This window comes from Ranitomeya variabilis, chromosome 4, assembly GCF_051348905.1.
Source record: "Ranitomeya variabilis isolate aRanVar5 chromosome 4, aRanVar5.hap1, whole genome shotgun sequence".
In the NCBI taxonomy this organism is placed as follows: domain Eukaryota; kingdom Metazoa; phylum Chordata; class Amphibia; order Anura; family Dendrobatidae; genus Ranitomeya; species Ranitomeya variabilis.
Window position 1 is genome coordinate 168,223,083 of NC_135235.1, and position 23,663 is coordinate 168,246,745.

The following is a 23,663-nucleotide window of genomic DNA, read 5'->3' on the forward strand; positions in this document are numbered from 1 at the left end:
CAAAATTCACCGGCATATAACAGTACAGAGCATGTTCACCCTGATCATCTAGTGGCAGGTAAGGAAGAGACATTGCAGGAAACCGAGTTAAGAAGTCGGCCCAATGTAGGGGTGTGGGTCTCTGAGACTTGCAATGGAGTGCATGGCCTGACAAGCATTTGCCATGGAGGGTACATTTTTTAAAAATATATAAAACGGTGGTTCTCCCCCACATGTGGGGTATCAGCGCACTCAGGACAAATTGTACAACAACTTTTGAGGTCCAATTTCTCCTGTTACCTGGGGAAAATACAAAACTGGGGGCTAAATAATCACTTTTGTGGAAAAAAAAAGAGATTTTTTTATTTTCACGGCTCTGCGCTATAAACTGCAGTGAAACACTTGGGAGTTCAAAATTCTCACGACACATCTAGATAAGTTCCTTAGAGGGTCTACTTTCCAAAATGGTGTCACTTGTTGGGGATTTCCACTGTTTAGGAACATCAGGGACTCTCCAAATGCGACATGGTGTCCGATCTCATATCCAGTCAATTTTGCATTGAAAAGTGCGCTCCTTCCCTTCCGAGCTCTGCCATGCGCCCAAACAGTGGTTTACCCCCACATATGGGGTATCAGCGTACTCAGAACAAATTGCACAACAACTTTTTGCATCCAATTTCTTCTGTTACCCTTGGGAAAATAAAAAATTGGGGGCAAAAATATCATTTTTGTGAAAAAAATATGATTTTTTTTATTTTTACGGCTCTATATTATAAACTTCTGTGAAGCCATTGCTTGTTCAAAGTGCTCACCACACATCTAGGTAAGTTGCTTAGGGCGTCTACTTTCCAAAATGGTGTCACTTGTGGTGGGTTTCACTGTTTAGGGGCTCTCCAAATGCAACATGGCTTCCTATCTCAACTCCAGTCAATTTTGCATTGAAAAGTCAAACGGCGCTCTTTCCCTTCCAAGCTCTGCCATGCGCCCAAACAGTGGTCCCCCCCCACATATGGGGTATCTGCGTACTCAAGATAAATTGTACAACAACTTTTTGGGTCCAATTTCTCCTATAACCGTTGATAAAATAAAACAAATTGGATCTGAAGTAAATTTTTAGTGAAAAAAAAGTTAAATGTTCACTTTTTTAAACATTCCAAAAATTTCTGTGAAACACCTGAAGGGTTAATAAAGTTCTTGAATGTGATTTTGAGCACCGTGCGGGGTGCACTTTTTAGAATGGGGTCACACTTGGGTATTTTCTGTCATATAGACTCCTCAAAGTGACTTCAAATGTGATGTGGTCCCTAAAAAAAAATGGTGTTGTAAAAATGAGAAATTGCTGGTCAACTTTTAGTCCTTATAACTCCTTAACAAAAAAAATTTGGTTCCAAATTGTGCTGATGTAAAGTAGACATGTGGGAAATGTTACTTATTAAGTTTTTTGTGTGACATATCTCTGTGATTTAAGGGCATGAAAATTCAAAGTTGAAAAATTGTGAAAGTTTCAAAATTTTCGCCAAATTGCCATTTTTTCACAAATAAGCGCAAGTATTGTCAAGGAAATGTTAACATTAACATGAAGTACAATATGTCATGAGGAAACAATGTCACAATCACTGGTATCCATGCAAACCTTTCAGAGTTATAACCTCATAAAGGGACAGTGGTCAGAATTGTAAAAATTGGCCCGGTCATTAACATGCAAACCACCCTTGGGGGTTAAGGGGATAAAAGCAATTGTGTTCAAAAGTGCAACTTGTCCCACAAAAAAATATGTCCTCACATGGCCATTTTGACCAAAAAATAAAAAAGAGCTATGACTCTGGGAATAAATTGAGCAATGGAGGGGTTAAACGGTGTAAATTTTAGCAGTGCATGGGTTAATCTGCTCAGTTGAAATCTCCTAGAAGCTTTCCTGTGTTAAGGCTCTCAGCTGTGTACTGTTAGCCACTCCCATCTCCTAAACAATCTGGGCCCTGGCTAGCACTATTGTCAGAAAGCTTGTGCTGCATGGCTGGAGGTTGTTGGTGGTTGTTGTAGGAGAAGGCATTTGGTGGGTTTATCTGTGACTGTTGCTAGGTTTTGAGTGTTTGATAATTCGTTTTCTTTTCCTCCTTTGGTTTAACCCCATTCTCCACTCCCTGGTGTTTACCTCTGCTGTTTATGTGTGTTTAATTGTTTGATTGGTATTTTCCTTTATCCCTTTTCATATTACCTTGTTAGTCTGGTTGGTGTGCTATGATATACTACTACTCCCCTTTTCCCTGGGTGGGGAAAATGTACAGACTGAGGGCTGATTCAAGAGCTAAGGCAAGGTATGTGGCCCGGACATCTTCACCATTGAAAGTAATCTGGGGAACAGCATAAGCCTACCAGGGATGAGCGGACCAATGGAAATCTGGGTTCTTGTACACAACCCAAACTTTATTCCAAAGTTCGGGTTATGTACCATAAATGGACGCAAACTTGTACATGAACCACATTGAAAACTATGGGGACCTAAACTTTTGAGCTGTTGAATCTCTCTCCCTCTCTCTCCAACTTCCCCGGAACTCCGAACATTGCAATGGACTTCCAGAAGTCAATGTTCGGCATTTTTCACTGAACATTAACTGTCCAGTACGAACACTGAACTTTCAAGTTTGAGTTCCCTCATCTGTAAAGCCAACATATAGCTGCACTGATGTAAAAATGTAAAATGTACATCTCTCTGAATATGTAGCCCCCCATTTTTTTGTAAACAAATGTAATTATTGTTCAAGTCATAAAACCTGAATACAATTCTTTAGATTTGGTATGGCCATAATATTACTAACCCAATGAATAAAGACAGTACTTTATTTAAAAAACAATATGGAATGCAACATTGAAGAAACAAAACAAAATTACTTTATCGTAAAGTCCTAAAGTGGTCTAGTCTTTAAAAGGTTTAATAATTTGCAGCATGACTTTTTTAATACATGTGGATTGGGTTTTCAAAACTGTATTTACTTGCACTGTATTATATCTGTACTGCAAATCCTAAAAGTGTGAACATAGCCTAAAGGGTAACTGCTTAGATGCTGCTGTTAAAGAGAAGTTTAAAAAGGGGAAGTAGCACTACAACAGCATTGCATCCCCTACAATATCAGTATTGGCTGGTGTTCTACTGATTGGAAATACCCTTTTTAATAAATAGAAATATATTAGCTGATACATTTCCTTTTAATCTAGTTGTTTTGTATGTAACCTATGAGTTTGTACCTCTTTATCAGCAATTTTAGTCATTGGCAGGAATCCTTTACCATCTTGCTGTTTCAGCAATTGAGAAATCAACACAAATATAACAAGCAAATATCACATTCTTATACATGGTACATATCCTGGTGGGACTTTCTGTAGAGCGGAGGCATGCAGAACTCTGTAATTTTCTGTTTTGCTGTTATATATTTCAAAGTGTCTATTCATGGCTTAGGTAAGTGTTAAACTGCTTGCAATATATATGTACATATAAATAGCTAATCAGTAAAACTTTTATGGTGAGATATAAATAACGCAAAAATATTCTGTATACAGACACGGTATGTTTATGTTCAGCCAGGTTGTGCAATGTTCACATGTGGACTCTGTTCTGTAGCAGCCATCTCACAGTTTACAAAATGTGAAGGCAAGTTCAGGGAAGTTTAAAAAGTAATGGTAAATAGTAATACATAGTGGTACACGGACAGCAGAGGGTCTGTGTAATAGCAGTATATGGACATCTTTCTCTCTAAGAAGTCATTCAATTGTATCAAATGCTATCCCTAATGATCTATCAGATATTGTCTTCTATAAAATGATTCTACACAAGAAGTAGTTTTTATACTTTGTCTTCTGATCTTTCCTGAAATTTGTATTACAGATGCTTCCTGAAAGTCCAACAGTAAAATGTGAAATGCCCAGCATACAATGGTTTTTTGTTTGTGCCATTGTGTTGTATTTTAACACCTAATTACATCCCTAGCTGATCTCTCTATTTCCAGCCTCCTCTTGACAAACATATGATACTGCTTCTGGGGATCTCACTGAAATTACCACTGCAGGGTTAGGACAAGGAGTAGGCAGAGAGCGCACCTGCTTAGGGCGCCATCTCCTGTCTCCCCAAGGGGGCACTTTGGGAACAAAAAAAGTGATATTGCTGAATGCCTGCAGCCACCCGACAGTTTACTCTGGCCGCAGGCACTCAGCACACTGACGGCTGGAGTGCAGGCACAGGGGTGAGCAATATTAGTCATTGATACCATTTACTCTTCACTCTGCCTGCATCCTGGCTGTCACTCGTTCTCTGCACTCAATTATATTTACAGTATGTCTATAAGATGCCAATACAATTGATATGAGGGCTGCCTGGCACAGGAACAGAGGAGCTATATGTTGGCAACCCTATTAGCACACAGGCCACTTCCAGCCTGCACACGTTTGGTGATGGCACACGCAGGGGAAGTCAGACAGAGAGCGCAACGCAGTGATATCATTGAGCCATCCAGCGTCCACTGCTGTTCCAGATCGGTGAAGAGACAGAGACAAAGCTGGAAGGGAAGCATTGATTGATTGAGCATAAGCTTTTACATTTTTTTTATCTAATTTTGCCAAAGAATGGGGGACATTTCAAGAGGGGCTGGCTATGAGGACATAAGAGGGGCTGGCTGTAGGGGGCTATCACAAGAAGGGCTATGCAGGACATCATATTATATGGGAGACTGTGGAGATATTATACAGTTAATGCACTGTGGGGACATTATACTATGTAGGATATGTGGGGGCATCATACTGTTTAGAGCAGAGGTGTCAAACTGCATTCCTCGAGGGCCGCCAACAGGTCATGTTTTCAGGATTTCCTTAGCATTCCACAAGGTGCTGCAATCATTCTGTGCAGGTGATTAAATTATCACCTGTGCAATACAAGGAAATCCTGAAAACATGACCTGTTGGCGGCCCTCGAGGAATGCAGTTTGACACCTCTGGTTTAGAGGACTATGGGGTGACATTATACTGGGGGCTGTGGAGACATCATACTGTAAAGGGGCTGTGGTGACCACTCGTATAATGGTCTGAAAGGAAAATGCTGAGCTCTGTGGTGACTATGCTGCATTAGGGGCTGTGGTGTCCATAATTTAAATGAAAACAGTAAGGCTGCCGTCACACTAGCAGTATTTGGTCAGTATTTTACATCAGTATTTGTAAGCCAAAACCAGGAGTGAAACAATTAGAGGAAAAGTATAACAGAAACATATGCACCACTTCTGCATGTATCACCCACTCCTGGTTTTGGCTTACAAATACTGGTGTAAAATACTGACCAAATACTGATAGTGTGACGGCAGCCTAAATACAAGATTTTTAGCTCACCCTTATCTGTTATCTCTGAACTCTGAATTCCAAGTGAGAAGTCAATGATCCAGAAAAAATAAGTGGTATAAATCCAACGACTATGGGCAGCAGAAGATAAGTAAAACGTTCAGTTTATTTTATACATATTAAAATACAATGCAGCATATTGCAGCCACAGGGCTACACTGGAGGAGCAACCATCCTACTCCACATTTCAGCTATAGGGAGCCTTAATTGTGGAGAGCATTAAAATAAAAAAGCAGAGTTTTATTTCCTTTTTCCTGTTGTGGGGGCTGGTTCATTGGCCATGCCATTGTTAAGTGAAAAACTCCCCTATTTTGCATATTAAAAGTGCACTCATCAGGAAAGGAAAAAAACCCTGAATATAACAAAACAGAAGCAAAGATAAACAGAAAAAAAAAAAAAAAAACTTTGGCCAGTTTACTTTCATCCAGTTTATTACTGAGTGATGATACATACAAAAAGCACATTTGGTTGTCTTGCATAGGTTTTTATGGTTGTGGTCATGCCCATTGCACTGCGTGCAGTCATGCAACTAGAAAGTAAAACTTTTAAGTCGAACAGCACAGGAGAGGTTTTTACTATAAAAAATTGTATCAATTGTAATACCTCCAAAGTAATATATTTGATAGAGTGCACTGCATACAAACTGCAGTATGTGGGTTGTACCACAGCACCTTTAAAAAAACGTATCCGAAGGCATTTGTCAGATACGACTAATGTGAATGCAGTCAATGTATCAGCAGTATCACGGCATTTTAGATCTTTTCATAACAGAGATACCTCTAACTTTAAGTTTATGGGTATTGAAAACGTTTTTAAACCTATTAGAAATGGTGATATTAAAAGGAAAGTTCTGAACCGTGAATCGTTTTGGATTTTTAAACTTGATACCAGGTCACCTAATGGATTGAATGTTAGACAGGATCTTATTTTGCAATATTCATGATTTACTATGCATTCAGTGTTTTGTGCAAATCTACTGAGCATTCATTATTCTGTGCTGATTTTGCATATTTAGAATGGCATTTTTGGCTTTATTTTTGTCAATTAAAGGTGATTTTTTTTCTGTTTATCTTTGCTTCTGTTTTGTTATATTCAGGGTTTTTTTCCTTTCCTGATGAGTGCACTTTTAATATGCAAAATAGGGGAGTTTTTCACTTAACAATTAATGGCATTACCAATGAACCAGCCCCCACAGCAGGAAAAAGGAAATAAAACTCTGCTTTTTTATTTTAATGCTATCCACGATTAAGGCTTCCTATAGCTGAAATGTGGAGTAGGATGGTTGCTCCTCCAGTGTAGCCCTGTGGCTGCAATATGCTGCACTGTATTTTAATATGTATAAAATAAACTGAAAGTTTTACTTCTCTTCTGCTGCCCATAGTTGCTGGATTTATACCACTTATTTTTTCTGGACCATAATTTATAGGGGGCTGTTTGGGACATTAAAATGTATAGGGGACTTTGTTGATCATATTGTATATGGGCTGTGGTGGATATCATACTTTATATTGGGGCATGTGGTGACATCATACTGTATATTGCAAGTTATTGTAGATATCATACAATATATGTGCAGCTCTGGTAACCATCATACTCTCTAGGGGGACAGTGTAAGGAGGGGGGTACAGTTTGTAAAGGACAACTTGTTGGGCACTGTGAGGGCATAGTGTGGAAAGGGGGCACAGAATAGATATGGAGAGAGGGTAGCGAGAAATGGGGCACAGTATGGGGAGAAGTTAACATAGCAAGGGGATGGTGTGGAGATATTGAGAGCGTAAGGGGAAACAGTGGAGGGAGGACAGCATGGTATAGGTCGTGGTTCATAAGGTTGCTGGTGTGGTGGTTATAGTTGATAATGGCAGTCAGTGAGGTTGTTATAGCTCATTAAAGGGGCTGTCTGGTCCACTCTGTGTGACTGCAGACTTATGAATGCCCCTTGTGCACGCACCATGTACTGCGAGGATTCACCATTTTTATGAGCCAGGACTGGACAGTATGTATAAGATAAACATACTCCCGGTTAGAATCCAACTAGTGGGCGTGGGCTCACTCCATACAATTGAATAGAATGAGGCCATGCCCGGACCAGTGATGCAGCCATCCAGTGACCATGGCTGACTAGAGGGCACAGCCTCACTGCTTACAAATGTATGGAGCAAGGCTGCACCCACTGGACGGGCTGTGGCAGGCAGTATGCATGTATAATGCACACATACCCTCTGGCGCTGGCTCAGAAACAAATCATCGCTGTGCACAGTGCATGCACTGGGAGGATTCATTAGTTTGCAGTCACACAGAGTAACTGCAAGCTTATTAATTGGGACCAGATGACCCCTTTAAGGCGGCATGTGGCAGGCGTCTCTCATAAGAGCAGACAGTGTGGAGACGATATACCATAGGATGATTATTTTGGTCACAATATAGACAGACATTTTTATACGGAGGGCATTTTAATAACACTCTAATTTTTAAGGGCACTGTCTGGGGAAGTGCTGCAGAAGACTGTTGAAGAGTGAATCTGATAACAACGCTCAACATTTCTTTACCATTGTAAATGCATACCTGGCGTTGTAGGTTCATGAGATACAAATGTACATGGTTCTGACTTCATATTACAATTGATGGCTGTACTAAGATTGGTGATGTAGTCATGTACTGATGTCGATTCTGGTGAAGTATAGCAAATAGATCAATGGCTGCACTCAAAATTTACTGTGCTAAGGCAAGGAAATGTGCAATACATGAAATGTGAATAGCATAATGGCTTGTGAAATTTATGAAAAAACACATGAGATTCTTAGCACAAGATTTGGCCAAACGTTGTGAGCCCATCCACCAAACGTCAAGGTAATCTCAAAACGGATGGGTACCTGAGCTGACTGCCTAGTGTGAACACTTACCTATGGCTAATAACATGATAAAGCCTGCTTTTAAAGGAAGCTCAGAACCAACTGTGTTTGGATGTAATTAAAATCACAGCATGGTGAAGGGCGGGGCGTTCAAGTCAGAAAAAATAGTACATGGTAAATATAAGAAAAACTGACTGAACAACAATCTATATTTAATACTACAATCATGAAGCACTAATATACTTCGTACAGATGAGCGGATAGTACCAGCTCTCTCTAGGCACCCCACAGGTGCCCCTCCAGGACTACTCCAAAATGCTATAACCACAAAAATACGGAGAAAAAACGTCCACTTAAACATAATTGGATAAAAATATTCAAAATGTTTATTAATTTATAACAATCACATACATGCGTAAATGCATAGAATACAAAATGGTTGTGTTGTCAACACAGCCATATAGCAGGAGACACAAAAAGGAGAAACGTGGCAATAACCAAGTTAGAGGGGGAATACTCAAATATACCCTTCGGGTAGCAGCATCAGTCCAAAACTAGAGTATAATGTGTGACCATGTACCATCATTGTATCTAATACACATATTTCAAGATCACCCTGTATACACAATCACATACTTATGTATATTTGCTGCTTACCCATTAGTGGTCAGGGCTGGTATCCCCTCCTCGCTTGGTACCCCCGGACGCGCGTTTCGCGTGGCTTTTTCAACAGGGTGTATATATATATATATATATATATATATATATAGCAAATAGATCAATGGCTGCACTCAAAATTTACTGTGCTAAGGCAAGGAAATGTGCAATACATGAAATGTGAATAGCATAATGGCTTGTGAAATTTATGAAAAAACACATGAGATTCTTAGCACAAGATTTGGCCAAAAGTTGTGAGCCCATCCACCAAACATCAAGGTAATCTCAAAACGGACGGGTACCTGAGCTGACTGCCTAGTGTGAACACTTACCTATGGCTAATAACATGATAAAGCCTGCTTTTATAGGAAGCTCAGAACCAACTGTGTTTGGATTTAATTAAAATCATGTGTTTTTTCATAAATTTCACAAGCCATTATGCTATTCACATTTCATATATTGCACATTTCCTTGCCTTAGCGCAGTAAATTTTGAGTGCAGCCATTGATCTATTTGCTATATGACTTTTCTGGTTATGCACCAGTTCAGACTATATTGTTGTTCAGTCAGTTTTCTTATATTTACTACGTACTATTTTTTCTGACTTGAATGCCCCGCCCTTCACCATGCTGTGATTTTAATTACATCCAACACATATCTCCCTTCTACCACTCTGCCAGTGACTCTGTCACATATTCCCCACCTCTGCCCAAAGCTGGGGGTTTTGGCACCTTTACTCACTAGGCAAGGGAGTCTGGGCAGGGCATCTGCATTCCCATACAACTTTCCTGGCCTATGTTCTACGTGAAAGGTGAACTCTTGGAGGCCCAAGAACCATTTCATCACTCGAGCATTCTTTCCCTTCTTTTCCCTCAACCACCTCAGAGGGGCATGGTCAGACACCAGCTTAAACCTATGGCCTAGCAGGTAGTATCTCAGGGTATCCACGGCCCATTTTATGGCCAAGCACTCCTTTTCAACAATGGCATAGTTTTTCTCACACACATGAAGAGAGCTTACTGCTCAGATACATGATGGGATGCTCTTCCCCATTCACCTCCTGAAACAGCACGGCTCCCAAGCTGACTTCTGACGCATCTGTCTGGACAATGAACTCCTTCATGAAGTCTGGCACGACCAGAAATGGATGCTTACACACAGCCTGCTTCAGCTCCTAGAACGTCATCTCCATCTCTTCAGATCACTTAACTAGCGTCGACTTTGTGCATTGAAGGAGGTCCGCCAATGGCGTGACAATCATGGCGAACACTGGGAAAAAACGCCGGTAGTAACCCACAATTCCAAGAAATGCTCTCACTTGCTTCTTAGATAGTGGTTGTGGTCATTTCTGGATCGCCTCAATCTTGTTTATTTGGGGATTGATCTCTCCCCTCCTGATGACATAGCCTAGGTATTTGGCCTCTTCCTTTCCCACGTCACATTTCTTTGGATTAATGGTGAACCCCGCATTCCTTAACGCATCAAGAACAGCCTGGACTTTTGGAAGATGACTACCAAAGTCTGAGCTGAAGACCACAATGTCATCCAGATAGGCGGTGGCATACTTCTTATGCAGAGCCACCACTTGATCCATAGTCCTCTGAAAGGTTGCTGGGGCCCCTTGTAGACCAAAAGGCATACTGGTGTATTGGAAACAACCATCAGGCATCAAGAAAGCCATTTTCTCCTTAGCACTCTAGGCCATGGGGATCTTCCCATAGCCCTTCGTCAGGTCAAGGGTCGTAATTATTGATGAGCGAGTGTACTCTTTGCTCGGGTTTTCCCGAGCATGCTGGGGAGACCTCCGAGTATTTATGACTGCTTGGAGATTTAGTTTTCATCGCGGGAGCTGAATGATTTACAGCTACTAGCCTGCCTAAGTACATGTGGGGGTTACCTGGTTGCTAGGGAATCCCCACATGTAATCAAGCAGGCAAGTAGGTGTAAATCATTCAGCTGCCGGGATGAAAATTAAATCTCCGAGCAGTCATAAATACTCGGAGGTCACCCGAGCGTGCTTGGGAAAACCCAAGCAACAAGTACACTAGCTCATCACTAGTGGTAATGTGCCTTGCGGTCCCCAGTCTCTCGATGAGTTCGTCCACTCAGGCCATCGGATACACATCCGATTTAGAGACCTTTTTCAGTTTGCGGTAATCGTTTCAGAACCGTCACTCTCTGTCAAGCTTCCGCATGAGGACTATGAGACTCGACCATCCGCTTTTCATCTAATCGATAACCCCAAGATCCAACATCCTCTTCACCTCATTGGCTATTACCTCTCGACGTGCTTCGGGAATTCTATATGGTCTTAGGTTCACCCTTACATGAGTCTTTGCCAACAGATCATGTTCTGTCACCTGCTTATGCCCAGGCAACTCGGAGAACAGGTCACGGTTCTGCTGCAACAGTTCCCGACACTGTTGTCTCTGGCCAGTGTGAGAGTGTCTGCAAATGTGACATCATCCAATGTGGCTAGGTGACTGACTCTTAGGCAAGGGCTGTCCAGCGATTCCTGTTCTTGCCATGGCTTGAGCAAGTTCACCTCTTAGGCAAGGGGTGTCCAGCGATTCCCGTTCTTGCCATGGCTTGAGCAAGTTCTCGTGGTATACTTGGTGCGGCTTCCTTCAGCCTGGCTGGTGTACCTTGTATTTTACTTCACTCAGATTCTCCACAACCTCATATGGGCCTTGCCACTTGGCTAGGACCTTGCTCTCTACCATGGGGATAAGCACTAGCACAGGATCGCCTGGCTGGAATTTCCTCACTCTCGCTGACCGGTTGTACACCCTTGCCTGGGCTTCCTTTGCCTGCAGAAGATGTTCCTTCACGATTGGCATCACCTTTGCCATCCTCTCCTGCAACTGGGAGACATGCTGTATGACACTCTGGTATGGCTTGACCTCAGCTTCCCAGGTTTCCTTGGCAATGTCGAGGAGCCCTCTCAGATGTCGACCATACAGGAGCTCGAACGGTTGAGACACTAGTAGAGGCTTTTGGTGCTTCTCTGATTGAGAATAGCAGGAACGGTAGCAAATAGTCCCAATCTCGGCCATCCTTGTCTACAACCTTCTTGAGCATGGCCTTCAAGGTCTTATTGAAGCACTTTACTAGGCCGTCTGTCTGTGGATGGTATACTGAGGTTCACAGCTGGCAATCTGAAGGACCTTATACAATTCCCTCATCACCTTGCTCATGAACAAGGTCCCTTGGTCCATCAAAATCTCCTTCGGTGAACCCATCCATGCAAAAATATGAACAAGTTCCCTGGTTATACTTTTGACCAAGGCATTTCTGAGGGGCACGGCTTTCGGGTACCGGGTCACATAGTCCATGACCACTAAGATGTACTGGTGCCTTTGTGCAGACTTAACTAGAGGCCTCACTAGATCCATGGCAATCCTCAAATGGGACCTTTATCACTGGCAGCGGATCTAGGGAACTTTGGAAATGGGTAGAGGTAGCGGTTATCTGGCAGGATGGGCAGGATCTGCAATAGTTTAGAATCTCCCGGTAACAACCTGGCCAATAAAACTTCTACATTATTCGCTCTTGTGTTTTCTCAACCCCCAGATGTCCCCCCAAAATTTGTGAGTGGGCCATGTCTAACACCCTCCGCCGGTAGGGACTTGGAACCAAAAGCTGCTCCACTAATTCTCCTCCCCTCAGTGTGGCTACCCAATATAGTACCTCGCTATTCACGTCAAAATGTGGGAACCTGGTGTCAGCTCTTGAGCAACCCCATCAATTACAGATACATTTTCAAAAGCATTCTTTAAGGTAACATCCCGCATCTGAGCCAAACGAAAATTTTCCCCAGAAACCCCCAGATCAGGAACTTCAGCATCACTGACCTCCGCCTCATCCTCGTCACCCGCCATGACACAAAAGGGAACTCCTCCACCTCGGGCTGTGACGGGGATTGAGCAGGGTTGGGCTGGCATCTGTCTGAAACATTTACCATCACAGACTTCCCCAACAAGTCACAAAACAGGCCGATTTTCATGGGATGTAGCAAGTCTTTCACAACCCTGACCTCATGGGACTCAGTGCCACAGTTAGTTTTTATACAGACACTGGCAACGAGGTAGTCCTTGGCATCACTCTGGATACAGCAAACGCCCACGCACTTCCCTGGAATCAGTTGGTGGGGAAGTGTAGACCTGATCAGGAAGGGAATGGATAAACTTGTCCATTAAAACCTGCTCCACCATCTGAGCTGGGGTTGAGGACTCTGGCTGTAACCATTTCTGCACCAGGTGGGGTAAGTCAAACATCTAGGAACGAGGGGGCTTATCACCGCAATATGCCCAATGATGAAACCTTTGGGCCCGGACAGACATCGTCACCCCTGAGCAAGCGAGTATATAAGTTTTCAATTTCCTATATTCCTGGGTATCATGCAAGGCCAGGTCATAATAAGCCTTCTTTGGCTCACCGGTTAGATAGGTGGCCAGCACCTCCTCCACCTGGTCTGGCAGCAGTCTCTCTCTTGATCTGCCACCAGCTCAAAAACAGTCAGAAATGCCTCCACATAATCACATGGGGTCATTTTCTGCATTGCTTGCCTTCTTGCCTTCCGGACGTGCGTGTTGTCCCTGGACTTCTGGGCTGGGTTTCTGGCCTTCCCCGAACGGCCTTGGCAAGCAACTCGATCTGCTGCTGCTGTCTGAATTGGTCCTGATGCTGCTGCTACAGTTGCTGGATGAGCAACTTATTAATCTCCTGATGGGCTAGCTATAGCTGCTGCGTGCTCACCAGATGATTTAGAGGTCCTCCATTTTGCCTGATGCTGTCTGCTGGCTGGTGGCCTCCTTTACCCAGGACATGCAGTTTTGACCAGGACTGCTACTGGAATTCCTGGAACGATGCCCGCACTCGAAACACCACTTGTGGCGGTACAGAGAGGTAGGAAAAACTGGGTACACTGTCTCTTTAAGTCCTTGTTGGTTTACTATCAGGCAGCATAAACCAGCTCATGGAAACAAAACTCAGCCTTTTTGGCTAAAACTGGTACAAAAAAGCAAAAAAGTAAAAAAACAACAGTGCAGCAATACCATCTGTATGTTGCGGGCGGCACCCTGCTCTGGTGCAGTACAGGTTCAGTCTGTGCCCAACAAGCCACAAAGCCTCTGGAGACTCCTTTCTCCTGGCTATCTGTACACCGACTGCCTGTAGAACTCAGTTTTAAACCTAGGCCTGTGATTCCCATCATGTGACTGATCACATGATCATGACCTCACGCAGGTCCTGGCAGGTCTGCCTGGGAGATAAAGTGGACCCTCTCCCACCTGCTCTATGAGGGTCCACATAAAACCAGCCCTTTTATGCAACTTGACCCTCTCAACACATAGGGTGCTGGAAAACAAATGCTCTGGTTTCATATCACTGATGCGCAGTTTAAGTGCAGTGACACATATCTCCCTTCTATCACTCTGCCAGTGTCTATGTCACAACATGTACTGATGATGACAAGTGTTGTATTTATTTACTGAAAGTGGTTCTTGTGATGAAATCATGTACCGATTTAAATTCTGATGACACATTAACGCACTGATGCTGGTTCTAGTGATTTATTCATGTACTGATGATAGTTCTGGTGATGCATTTATCTACTGAAAGTTGCTAAGGTATGACACGATATAATCAAAGCAGAAAGCATATTAGAGATAAACAACATATTAAGGTCCTATGCCTTGCTTTACAAGATCCTATATTGTGTCAAAAGAACACTCCTTTACTAAGATAAATACAATAAACATGGCTTAAAAAGTCCATGGTACATTTCAAAAAACTTATATATTTTTATTAAACATACAAAAGGCATATATTGAAATAAAAAAATACATCAATGCAAAGTCATTATTGAAGCAAGGAATGAGTAGATTACATGGATATCACATATAGAAAAGGGCCAGGAAGAGCAGCAGAAAATAGCATACAGTATATCAAATATAAAGTGCTAGTGCCTTTGCGCCTTACATGTATATGCCGTAGTATGTGTAATAAATATATACATTTTTGAAATATACCATGGCCTTTTTACTCCATGTTTATTGTATGATAGTTGTTATGGTGTTGTATTCAAATAATGATGGTGGTTTTAGCAATGTATTTATAGGATAATGCTGGTTATGGTGCCATATTTATGTACCATTGATGATTCTGGTGTTCTTTTTAAGTACTATGTTAAAGTCACTGGTAGAGTACTGGAGGGGAGATATGTGTCACTATGCTTAATGGCATCAGTGATGTACTGTAAATCCCAGAGTATTTTCCTCCAGCACGCTACGTGCTGTGAGGTTGAAGCTAAGTTCCATAATAGGCTGGCTCTTATGTGGACATCCATAGAGTGGGAGGGAGGGTGTCCACCTTATTTTCACCTGCAGAACAACATTGATGTGTACTTACAGGACCTGTGTGATGTCAGTCAGGTGTTCAGTCACATTGGAGAAGGAGTCCCATGGTCTTTGGCTTAAATTGTTAGGCTTCGGAGACAATCTTTGGTCAGCAAGACTGGAGAGAGGATTCCCCAGTGGTTTTGTGTCTTTAAGAAAGACTGATCCTGTGTTGCTACCCTCATACATATGAACTCTGTTGCAGAGTTGTTTTTTTTGCTGTTTTCCTGTTTTTAGCCTGAAGGGTTGTGTTTACTTTCATTCCTTGTTGGTTTATGCTGCATAATAATAAACCAACCGAAGATTTAAAGAGACTTATTCCTGTTTTCTACCTCCATATACCGTCACGTGAGTTGAACCACCACAAGTGGTGGAGAATGCAGACAATTTTTCAGGAACACCAGTAGCAGCCATGGTCAAACCGCATGTCCTGGATAAAGGAGGCCACAAGCCACCTGACGACATCAGGCAAAATGGAGGACTTGCTCAAGCATTTAGTGAACATGCAGTAGCAGTAACAGCTGGCACATCAGGAGACCAGTAAGTTGTTTATACAGCAGATGCAACAGCAGCAGCTCCAACAACTTCAGCAATATCAACAGGACCAGTTTAGACAACAACAGCAGAATATTGAGTTGCTTGCTGAGGTGGTTAGTGAGAAACCGGAAACCCATTCCACAAGTCCAGGTGACGACACGCAAGTCAGGAAGGCAGGAAGATGAGCGGTGCAGAAAATGACCCCGTGTGATGATGTAGAGGCTATTCTGACTGTTTTTGAGCAGGTAGCAGAGCTGGAGAGACTGCAAACAGACCAATAGGAGGAGTTGCTGTCCCCCTATCTAACTGGCAAGCCCCAGAAGGCTTATGATGACCTGGCCTTATAAGTTTCCCAGCAATATGCCAAACTAAAAACTGAGATATTGGCACGCTCAGGGGTGGCTATGTCTGTCCGAGTGTGAAGAGTTCATCACTGGGTGTATTGCGGTTATAAACCTCTTCAATTCCAAATGTTAGACTTGTTGCATGTCATGTAGAAATGGTTGCAGCCGGGGTCCTCCACCAGAGCCCAAATGGTGGAGTTGCTTGTAATGGACAAATTTATCTACTCCCTTCCGAGAGTGGTACAGACATGAGTTGCCCATGCGGGCTCACAGGAGTGCAGATGACTTGGTCAGCCAAGTAGAAAATTACCAGGTGGTCGAGAGGTCTCTATGGAAGCAGGGGGTGGTGAATCTCCCAGGGAAACACATGGGCATCCGCTATATCCACGGCAATGCCAGGACTACCCCATTTCCAGAGTGTCTACAAAAACAAACTGTGGAACTGAGTCCCATGAGGTCAGGGTTATGAGAGACTTACTACACCCAGTGATAATCAAGCGGGACTTCAGCCTGTTTTGGGACTTGGGAAAGGCAGAGGTGCTACGTGACTCAGACAGAAACCAACTCAACCCTGATAAATCCCCGTCACAACCAGAGGTGGAGCAGTTCCCCTTGTGTGTCCTGGCAGGTGACGAGAAAGAGACAAAGTCCAATAAGGCCAAGGTTCCTGATCTGGAGGTTTCTGGGGAAAATTTGGCTCAATTGTAGGATCCTACCCTGAAAGGGGCATTCGAAAATGTGTCTGTGATAGATAGGGTTGCTCACAAGCCGGGGCTGACACCAGGTTCCCACACTTTGCAGTTAATGGCGTGATACTGTATCTGGTGACCACACTGAGGGGAGATAGTGGTACAGCTATTGGTTCCAGGTCCCTACCGGTGGAAGGTGTTAGACATGGCTCATCCACATGTTTTGGGGGGACATCTGGGGATAGAGAATATGCAGGAGAGAATAGTGCAGAGGTTCTCTTGGCTGGGGTGTTACAAGGAGATCCTATATTATTGAAGGTCCTGTCCCACCTGCCAGATAACCGCTAACTCTATTCACTTCCAAAGTCCCCTCGTTCCGTTACCTGAGATTGAGGTACCATTTGAGAGGATTGCCATGGATCTAGTGGGTCCTCTAGTTAAATCTGCACAAGGACACCAATATATCTTAGTGGTCATGGACTATGCGACCCGGTAACCTGAAGCAGTACCACTTAGAAACTCCTCAGCCAAGAGTATCGCCACGTGAGTTAAACTAACACAGTACCAATGACTTTGGTTTTGTATTCATGTAAAGATGATGGTTCTGGTGATAAATACACCACCAAAACCATCATCACTACATGAATATGTCACCAGAGCCATCAGTAGTACATGAACACGTCACCAGAACCACTATCAGTACGGGAATATGGCAACAAAAGAGGGATTTTTGGTTCTTACAGTAAAATCTCTTTCTTGGAGCCTTCATTGGGGGACACAGGTAACCATGGGTGTATGCTGCTGTCACTAGGAGGCTGACACTATGCAAATAAAGAAGTAACTCCTCCCCGGCAGTATACACCCTCCGACAGGCACCAGGCAACTCAGTTGGTGCAAAAGCAGTAGTAGAAAAGGTAATATAAAACTCAACCTATGTACCAACCCACAACAACGGCACGTTAGCCAACACGGTACAACTTCAATGGAGGGTGCTGTGTCCCCCAATGAAGGCTCCAAGAAAGAGATTTTACGGTAAGAACCAAAAATCCCTCTTTCTTTCTCGCTTCATTGGGGGACACAGGTAACCATGGGACGTCCCAAAGCAGTCCCTAGGGCGGGTATTCTGCAGAAAAAGAGGAGTCAGGTTGGCCGGTGAGAGACTGCCGCCTGCAGTATCCTCCTACCCAGGCTCGCGTCCGCGGAAGCCTGAGTATGCACCCCGTAGAATTTGACAAAGGTGTGCATGGAAGACCACGTAGCGGCCTTGCAAACCTGCGAGGCCGAAGCTTGGTGACGAACTGCCCAGGAAGCTCCCACTGCCCGGGTAGAGTGAGCCTTCACCCCCGAAGGAGGCTGTTTGTCTTGGACGCGGTATGCCTCCAAAACCGCTGAACGGATCCAACGAGCAATCGTGGACTTGGAGGCAGGAAGACCCTTTCGACGCCCATCCGAGACGATGAACAGAGGATCGGCCTGACGAAAAGAGGCAGTTCTGGCGATGTAAATCCGGATAGCCCTGACCACATCCAGCTTGTGAAGGGATTTCTCCAATGGATGAACCGGGGAAGGGCAAAAGGACAGGAGGACAATGTCCTCGTTGATATGAAAAGATGAGACAACTTTCGGTAAGAAGGAAGGAACCGGACGAAGAACCACCTTGTCTTGATGCAGGACCAGAAAGGGAGAACGACAGGATAAAGCCGCCAGCTCTGAAACCCTTCTAATGGAGGTGATGGCGATCAAAAAGGCTACCTTCCAGGATAGAAGCGAGAAGGAAACATCCTGAAGCGTTTCAAAGGGCGGCCGCTGCAGGGCATCTAAGACGAGGTTGAGATCCCAAGGCTCAACAGGAGACCGGTAAGGGGGAGCTATATGAGCGACCCCCTGGATGAAGGTCCTCACCTGAGGCAGGGAAGCCAGGTCTCTTTGAAAAAGAATTGATAGAGCGGAGATCTGACCCTTCAAGGTGCTAAGGGAAAGACCCGAATCTAGGCCCGTTTGAAGAAAGCTGAGAAGGGAAGGAAGGGAAAAGGTCATAGGAAACAGATTGTTATCCTGACACCACCGGAAAAATGCCTTCCAACATCTGTGGTAGACACGCGATGAGGCCGGTTTTCTCGCTCTTATCATAGTCTGGATGACGCTATGAGAAAAACCCGCATTCTTCAGGACCGCGGCCTCAACGGCCATACCGTTATATTCAGCGACCGAGAATTCGGGTGGGAGAGAGGCCCCTGTGAAAGAAGGTCCGGAAGATCCGGAAGTCTCCACGGAACATCCGATAACATGTTTATCAGCTCTGCGTACCAGGCTCTGCGAGGCCAATCTGGAGCTACCAAGAGTACGGGGACCCCTTCCGACTTGATCTTCTTTACGACCCTTGGGATCAGAGGGAGAGGCGGGAACAGATAGGGCATCCGGAACTGGGCCCAAGAGATCACGAGAGCGTCGCATCCGACGGCCATCGGGTCCCGAGACCTGGCGACGTACTGGGGAACTTTGTGGTTTGCCCGGGAGGCCATCAAGTCGACGTCCGGAACGCCCCACCGCTGGCAAATCTGGCTGAAGATTGCTGGAAGAAGAGACCACTTGCCCGCCACGATGCCCTGGCGACTTAGAAAGTCGGCCTCCCAATTGTCCACTCCTGGGATGTGGACGGCTGACAGAGAGGGAACATGACCCTCCGCCCAGCGGAAAATTTTTGCTACTTCCGCCATGACTTGACTGCTGTGAGTCCCCCCTTGGTGATTTATGTATGCCACGGCCGTGGCGTTGACCGACTGAATGCGGACCGGCTTTCCCGAAAGGAGGGACTCCCAGCGGATGAGGGCTAGGAAGATGGCTCTGATTTCCAAGAGGTTGATCGAGAGGCACGCCTCTCGAGCAGTCCAGCGGCCCTGGGCTGTGAGGTGGAGAAAGACCGCTCCCCAACCTTGGAGACTGGCGTCGGTGGTAATCACCTGCCAGTGGGGGGGGGGTAAAAATGACCTCCCGCGCAGAATGGAGGTGGACAGCGTCCACCAAGAGAGAGACTGTCTCGCCCTGGGGGAGAGGCGAAACGGACGGTCCAGGGAAAGCGGGTTCCTGTCCCAGGCAGACAGAAGAGCCAGCTGGAGGGGATGAGAGTGGAACTGAGCATAGGGGACCGCTTCCATAGAAGCGACCATTCTCCCCAGAACTCTCATGGCTAGACGAAGGGACAGAGGACTCGGACCCTTTAGCGCTCTGACACCCCGACGAAGAGAAAGAAACTTCCCCTTGGGAAGGAAGACCTGAGCCCGAAAGGTATCGAATTCCATGCCTAGGAACTCCAGCCGCTGGGTTGGAATCAAGGAAGACTTCTGGTAGTTGATCAACCAGCCTAGGCGAAATAAGGTGTCCAGAGTAAGATGGAGGCTCTGGCTGCAATCTCCCTGGGATGGGTGTCATGATTCTCAATGGCGAGAGAACATAGCCCAGCATATATGAGAACTAGCTCTTGGAAGATGGAAACTATACTGACCATGAACTAAACCTGCCGCACAACTAGAAGTGGCCGGGTAGCATGCCTACGTTTTTTATCCCTAGATGCCCAGCGCCAGCCGGAGAACTACCTAATCCTAGCAGAGGAAAAGACAGTCCTGGCTCACCTCTAGAGAAATTTTCCCAAAAGGCAGACAGAGGCCCCCACATATATTGGCGGTGATTTTAGATGAAATGACAAACGTAGTATGAAAATAGGTTTAGCAAAATCGAGGTCCGCTTACTAGATAGCATGAAGACAGAAAGGGCACTTTCATGGTCAGCAGAAAACCCTATCAAAACACCATCCAGAAATTACTTTAAGACTCTAGCATTAACTCATAACACCAGAGTGGCAATTTCCGCTCACAAGAGCTTTCCAGACACAGTAACGAAACAGCAGCTGTGAACAGGAACAAAATGCAAAAACACACAAGGACAAAAGTCCAACTTAGCTAGGAGTTGTCTAGTAGCAGGAACATGCACAGAAGGCTTCTGATTACATTGTTGACCGGCATGAAACTGACAGAGGAGCAAGGTTATATAGCGACTCCCACATCCTGATAGGAGCAGGTGAACAGAGGGGATGATGCACACAAGTACAATTCCACAAGTGGCCACCGGGGGAGCCCAGAATCCAATTTCACAACAGTACCCCCCCCTCAAGGAGGGGGCACCGAACCCTCACCAGAACCACCAGGGCGATCAGGATGAGCCCTATGAAAGGCACGGACAAGATCGGAGGCATGAACATCAGAGGCAGTGACCCAAGAATTATCCTCCTGACCGTATCCCTTCCATTTGACCAGATACTGGAGTTTCCGTCTGGAAACACGAGAGTCTAAGATCTTTTCCACAACGTACTCCAACTCACCCTCAACCAACACCGGAGCAGGAGGCTCAACGGAAGGCACAGCCGGTACCTCATACCTGCGCAACAATGACCGATGAAAAACATTATGAATCGAAAAGGATGCAGGGAGGTCCAAACGGAAGGACACAGGGTTAAGAATCTCCAATATCTTGTACGGGCCGATGAACCGAGGCTTAAACTTAGGAGAAGAAACCCTCATAGGGACAAAACGAGAAGACAACCACACCAAGTCCCCAACACAAAGCCGAGGACCAACACGACGACGGCGGTTGGCAAAAAGCTGAGTCTTCTCCTGGGACAACTTCAAATTGTCCACCACCTGCCCCCAAATCTGATGCAACCTCTCCACCACAGCATCCACTCCAGGACAATCCGAAGATTCCACTTGACCGGAGGAAAATCGAGGATGAAACCCCGAATTACAGAAAAACGGGGACACCAAGGTGGCAGAGCTGGCCCGATTATTGAGGGCAAACTCCGCCAAAGGCAAAAAAGCAACCCAATCATCCTGATCCGCAGACACAAAACACCTCAAATATGTCTCCAAGGTCTGATTAGTCCGCTCGGTCTGGCCATTAGTCTGAGGATGGAAAGCAGACGAAAAAGACAAATCTATGCCCATCCTAGCACAGAATGCCCGCCAAAATCTAGACACGAATTGGGTCCCTCTGTCAGAAATGATATTCTCCGGAATACCATGCAAACGAACAACATTTTGAAAAAACAGAGGAACCAACTCGGAAGAAGAAGGCAACTTAGGCAAGGGAACCAGATGGACCATTTTAGAGAAACGGTCACACACCACCCAGATGACAGACATCTTCTGAGAAACAGGCAGATCCGAAATAAAATCCATCGAGATGTGCGTCCAAGGCCTCTTCGGGATAGGCAAGGGTAACAACAATCCACTAGCCCGAGAACAACAAGGCTTGGCCCGAGCACAAACGTCACAAGACTGCACAAAGCCTCGCACATCTCGTGACAGGGAAGGCCACCAGAAGGACCTTGCCACCAAATCCCTGGTACCAAAGATTCCAGGATGACCTGCCAACGCAGAAGAATGAACCTCAGAGATGACTCTACTGGTCCAATCATCAGGAACAAACAGTCTACCAGGTGGGCAACGATCAGGTCTATCCGCCTGAAACTCCTGCAAGGCCCGCCACAGGTCTGGAGAAACGGCAGACAATATCACTCCATCTTTAAGGATACCTGTGGGCTCAGAATTACCAGGGGAGTCAGACTCAAAACTCCTAGAAAGGGCATCCGCCTTAACATTCTTAGAACCCGGTAGGTAAGACACCACAAAATTAAACCGAGAGAAAAACAACGACCAGCGCGCCTGTCTAGGATTCAGGCGCCTGGCAGACTCAAGGTAAATTAAATTTTTGTGGTCAGTCAATACCACCACCTGATGTCTGGCCCCCTCAAGCCAGTGACGCCACTCCTCAAAAGCCCACTTCATGGCCAAAAGCTCCCGATTCCCAATATCATAATTCCGCTCGGCGGGCGAAAATTTACGGGAAAAAAAAGGCACAAGGTCTCATCACGGAGCAGTCGGAACTTCTCTGCGACAACACCGCCCCAGCTCCGATTTCAGAAGCGTCGACCTCAACCTGAAAAGGAAGAGCAACATCAGGCTGACGCAACACTGGGGCGGAAGAAAAGCGGCGCTTGAGCTCCCGAAAGGCCTCCACAGCATCAGGGGACCAATCAGCAACATCAGCACCCTTCTTAGTCAAATCAGTCAATGGTTTTACAACATCAGAAAAACCAGCATAAATCGACGATAAAAGTTAGCAAAGCCCAAAAATTTCTGAAGACTCTTAAGAGAAGAGGGTTGCGTCCAATCACCAATAGCCTGAACCTTGACAGGATCCATCTCGATGGAAGAGGGGGAAAAAATGTATCCCAAGAAGGAAATCTTTTGAACCCCAAAAACACACTTAGAACCCTTCACACACAAGGAATTAGACCGCAAAACCTGAAAAACCCTCCTGACCTGCTGGACATGAGAGTCCCAGTCATCCGAAAAAATCAGAATATCATCCAGATACACAATCATAAATTTATCCAAATAATCGCGGAAAATGTCATGCATAAAGGACTGGAAGACTGAAGGGGCATTTGAAAGACCAAAAGGCATCACCAAATACTCAAAATGGCCCTCGGGCGTATTAAATGCGGTTTTCCACTCATCCCCCTGCTTGATTTGCACCAAATTATACGCCCCACGGAGATCAATCTTAGAGAACCACTTGGCCCCCTTTATACGAGCAAACAAATCAGTAAGCAGTGGTAACGGATATTGATATTTAACCGTGATTTTATTCAAAAGTCGATAATCAATACACGGCCTCAAAGAGCCGTCTTTCTTAGACACAAAGAAAAAACCGGCTCCTAAGGGAGATGACGAAGGACGAATATGTCCCTTTTCCAAGGACTCCTTTATATATTCT

General features: G+C 45.0%; 1 protein-coding gene across 2 annotated transcripts in view; it reads left to right on the top strand.

The window, feature by feature from the left end:
• The first annotated feature begins 3,190 nt into the window (after window positions 1-3,190).
• LOC143770101 (uncharacterized) overlaps window positions 3,191-23,663 on the top strand; it is a 72,084-nt gene continuing 51,611 nt past the window's right edge. Inside the window, exon 1 of one of the 2 annotated variants that reach the window (XM_077259365.1) lies at window positions 3,191-3,433. In XM_077259365.1, coding sequence (XP_077115480.1) covers window positions 3,370-3,433 — 64 coding nt within the window. In that variant the 5' untranslated portion in view covers window positions 3,191-3,369. The remainder of the gene's footprint in view (window positions 3,434-23,663) is intronic. The other variant, XM_077259364.1, reaches the window with a different exon arrangement.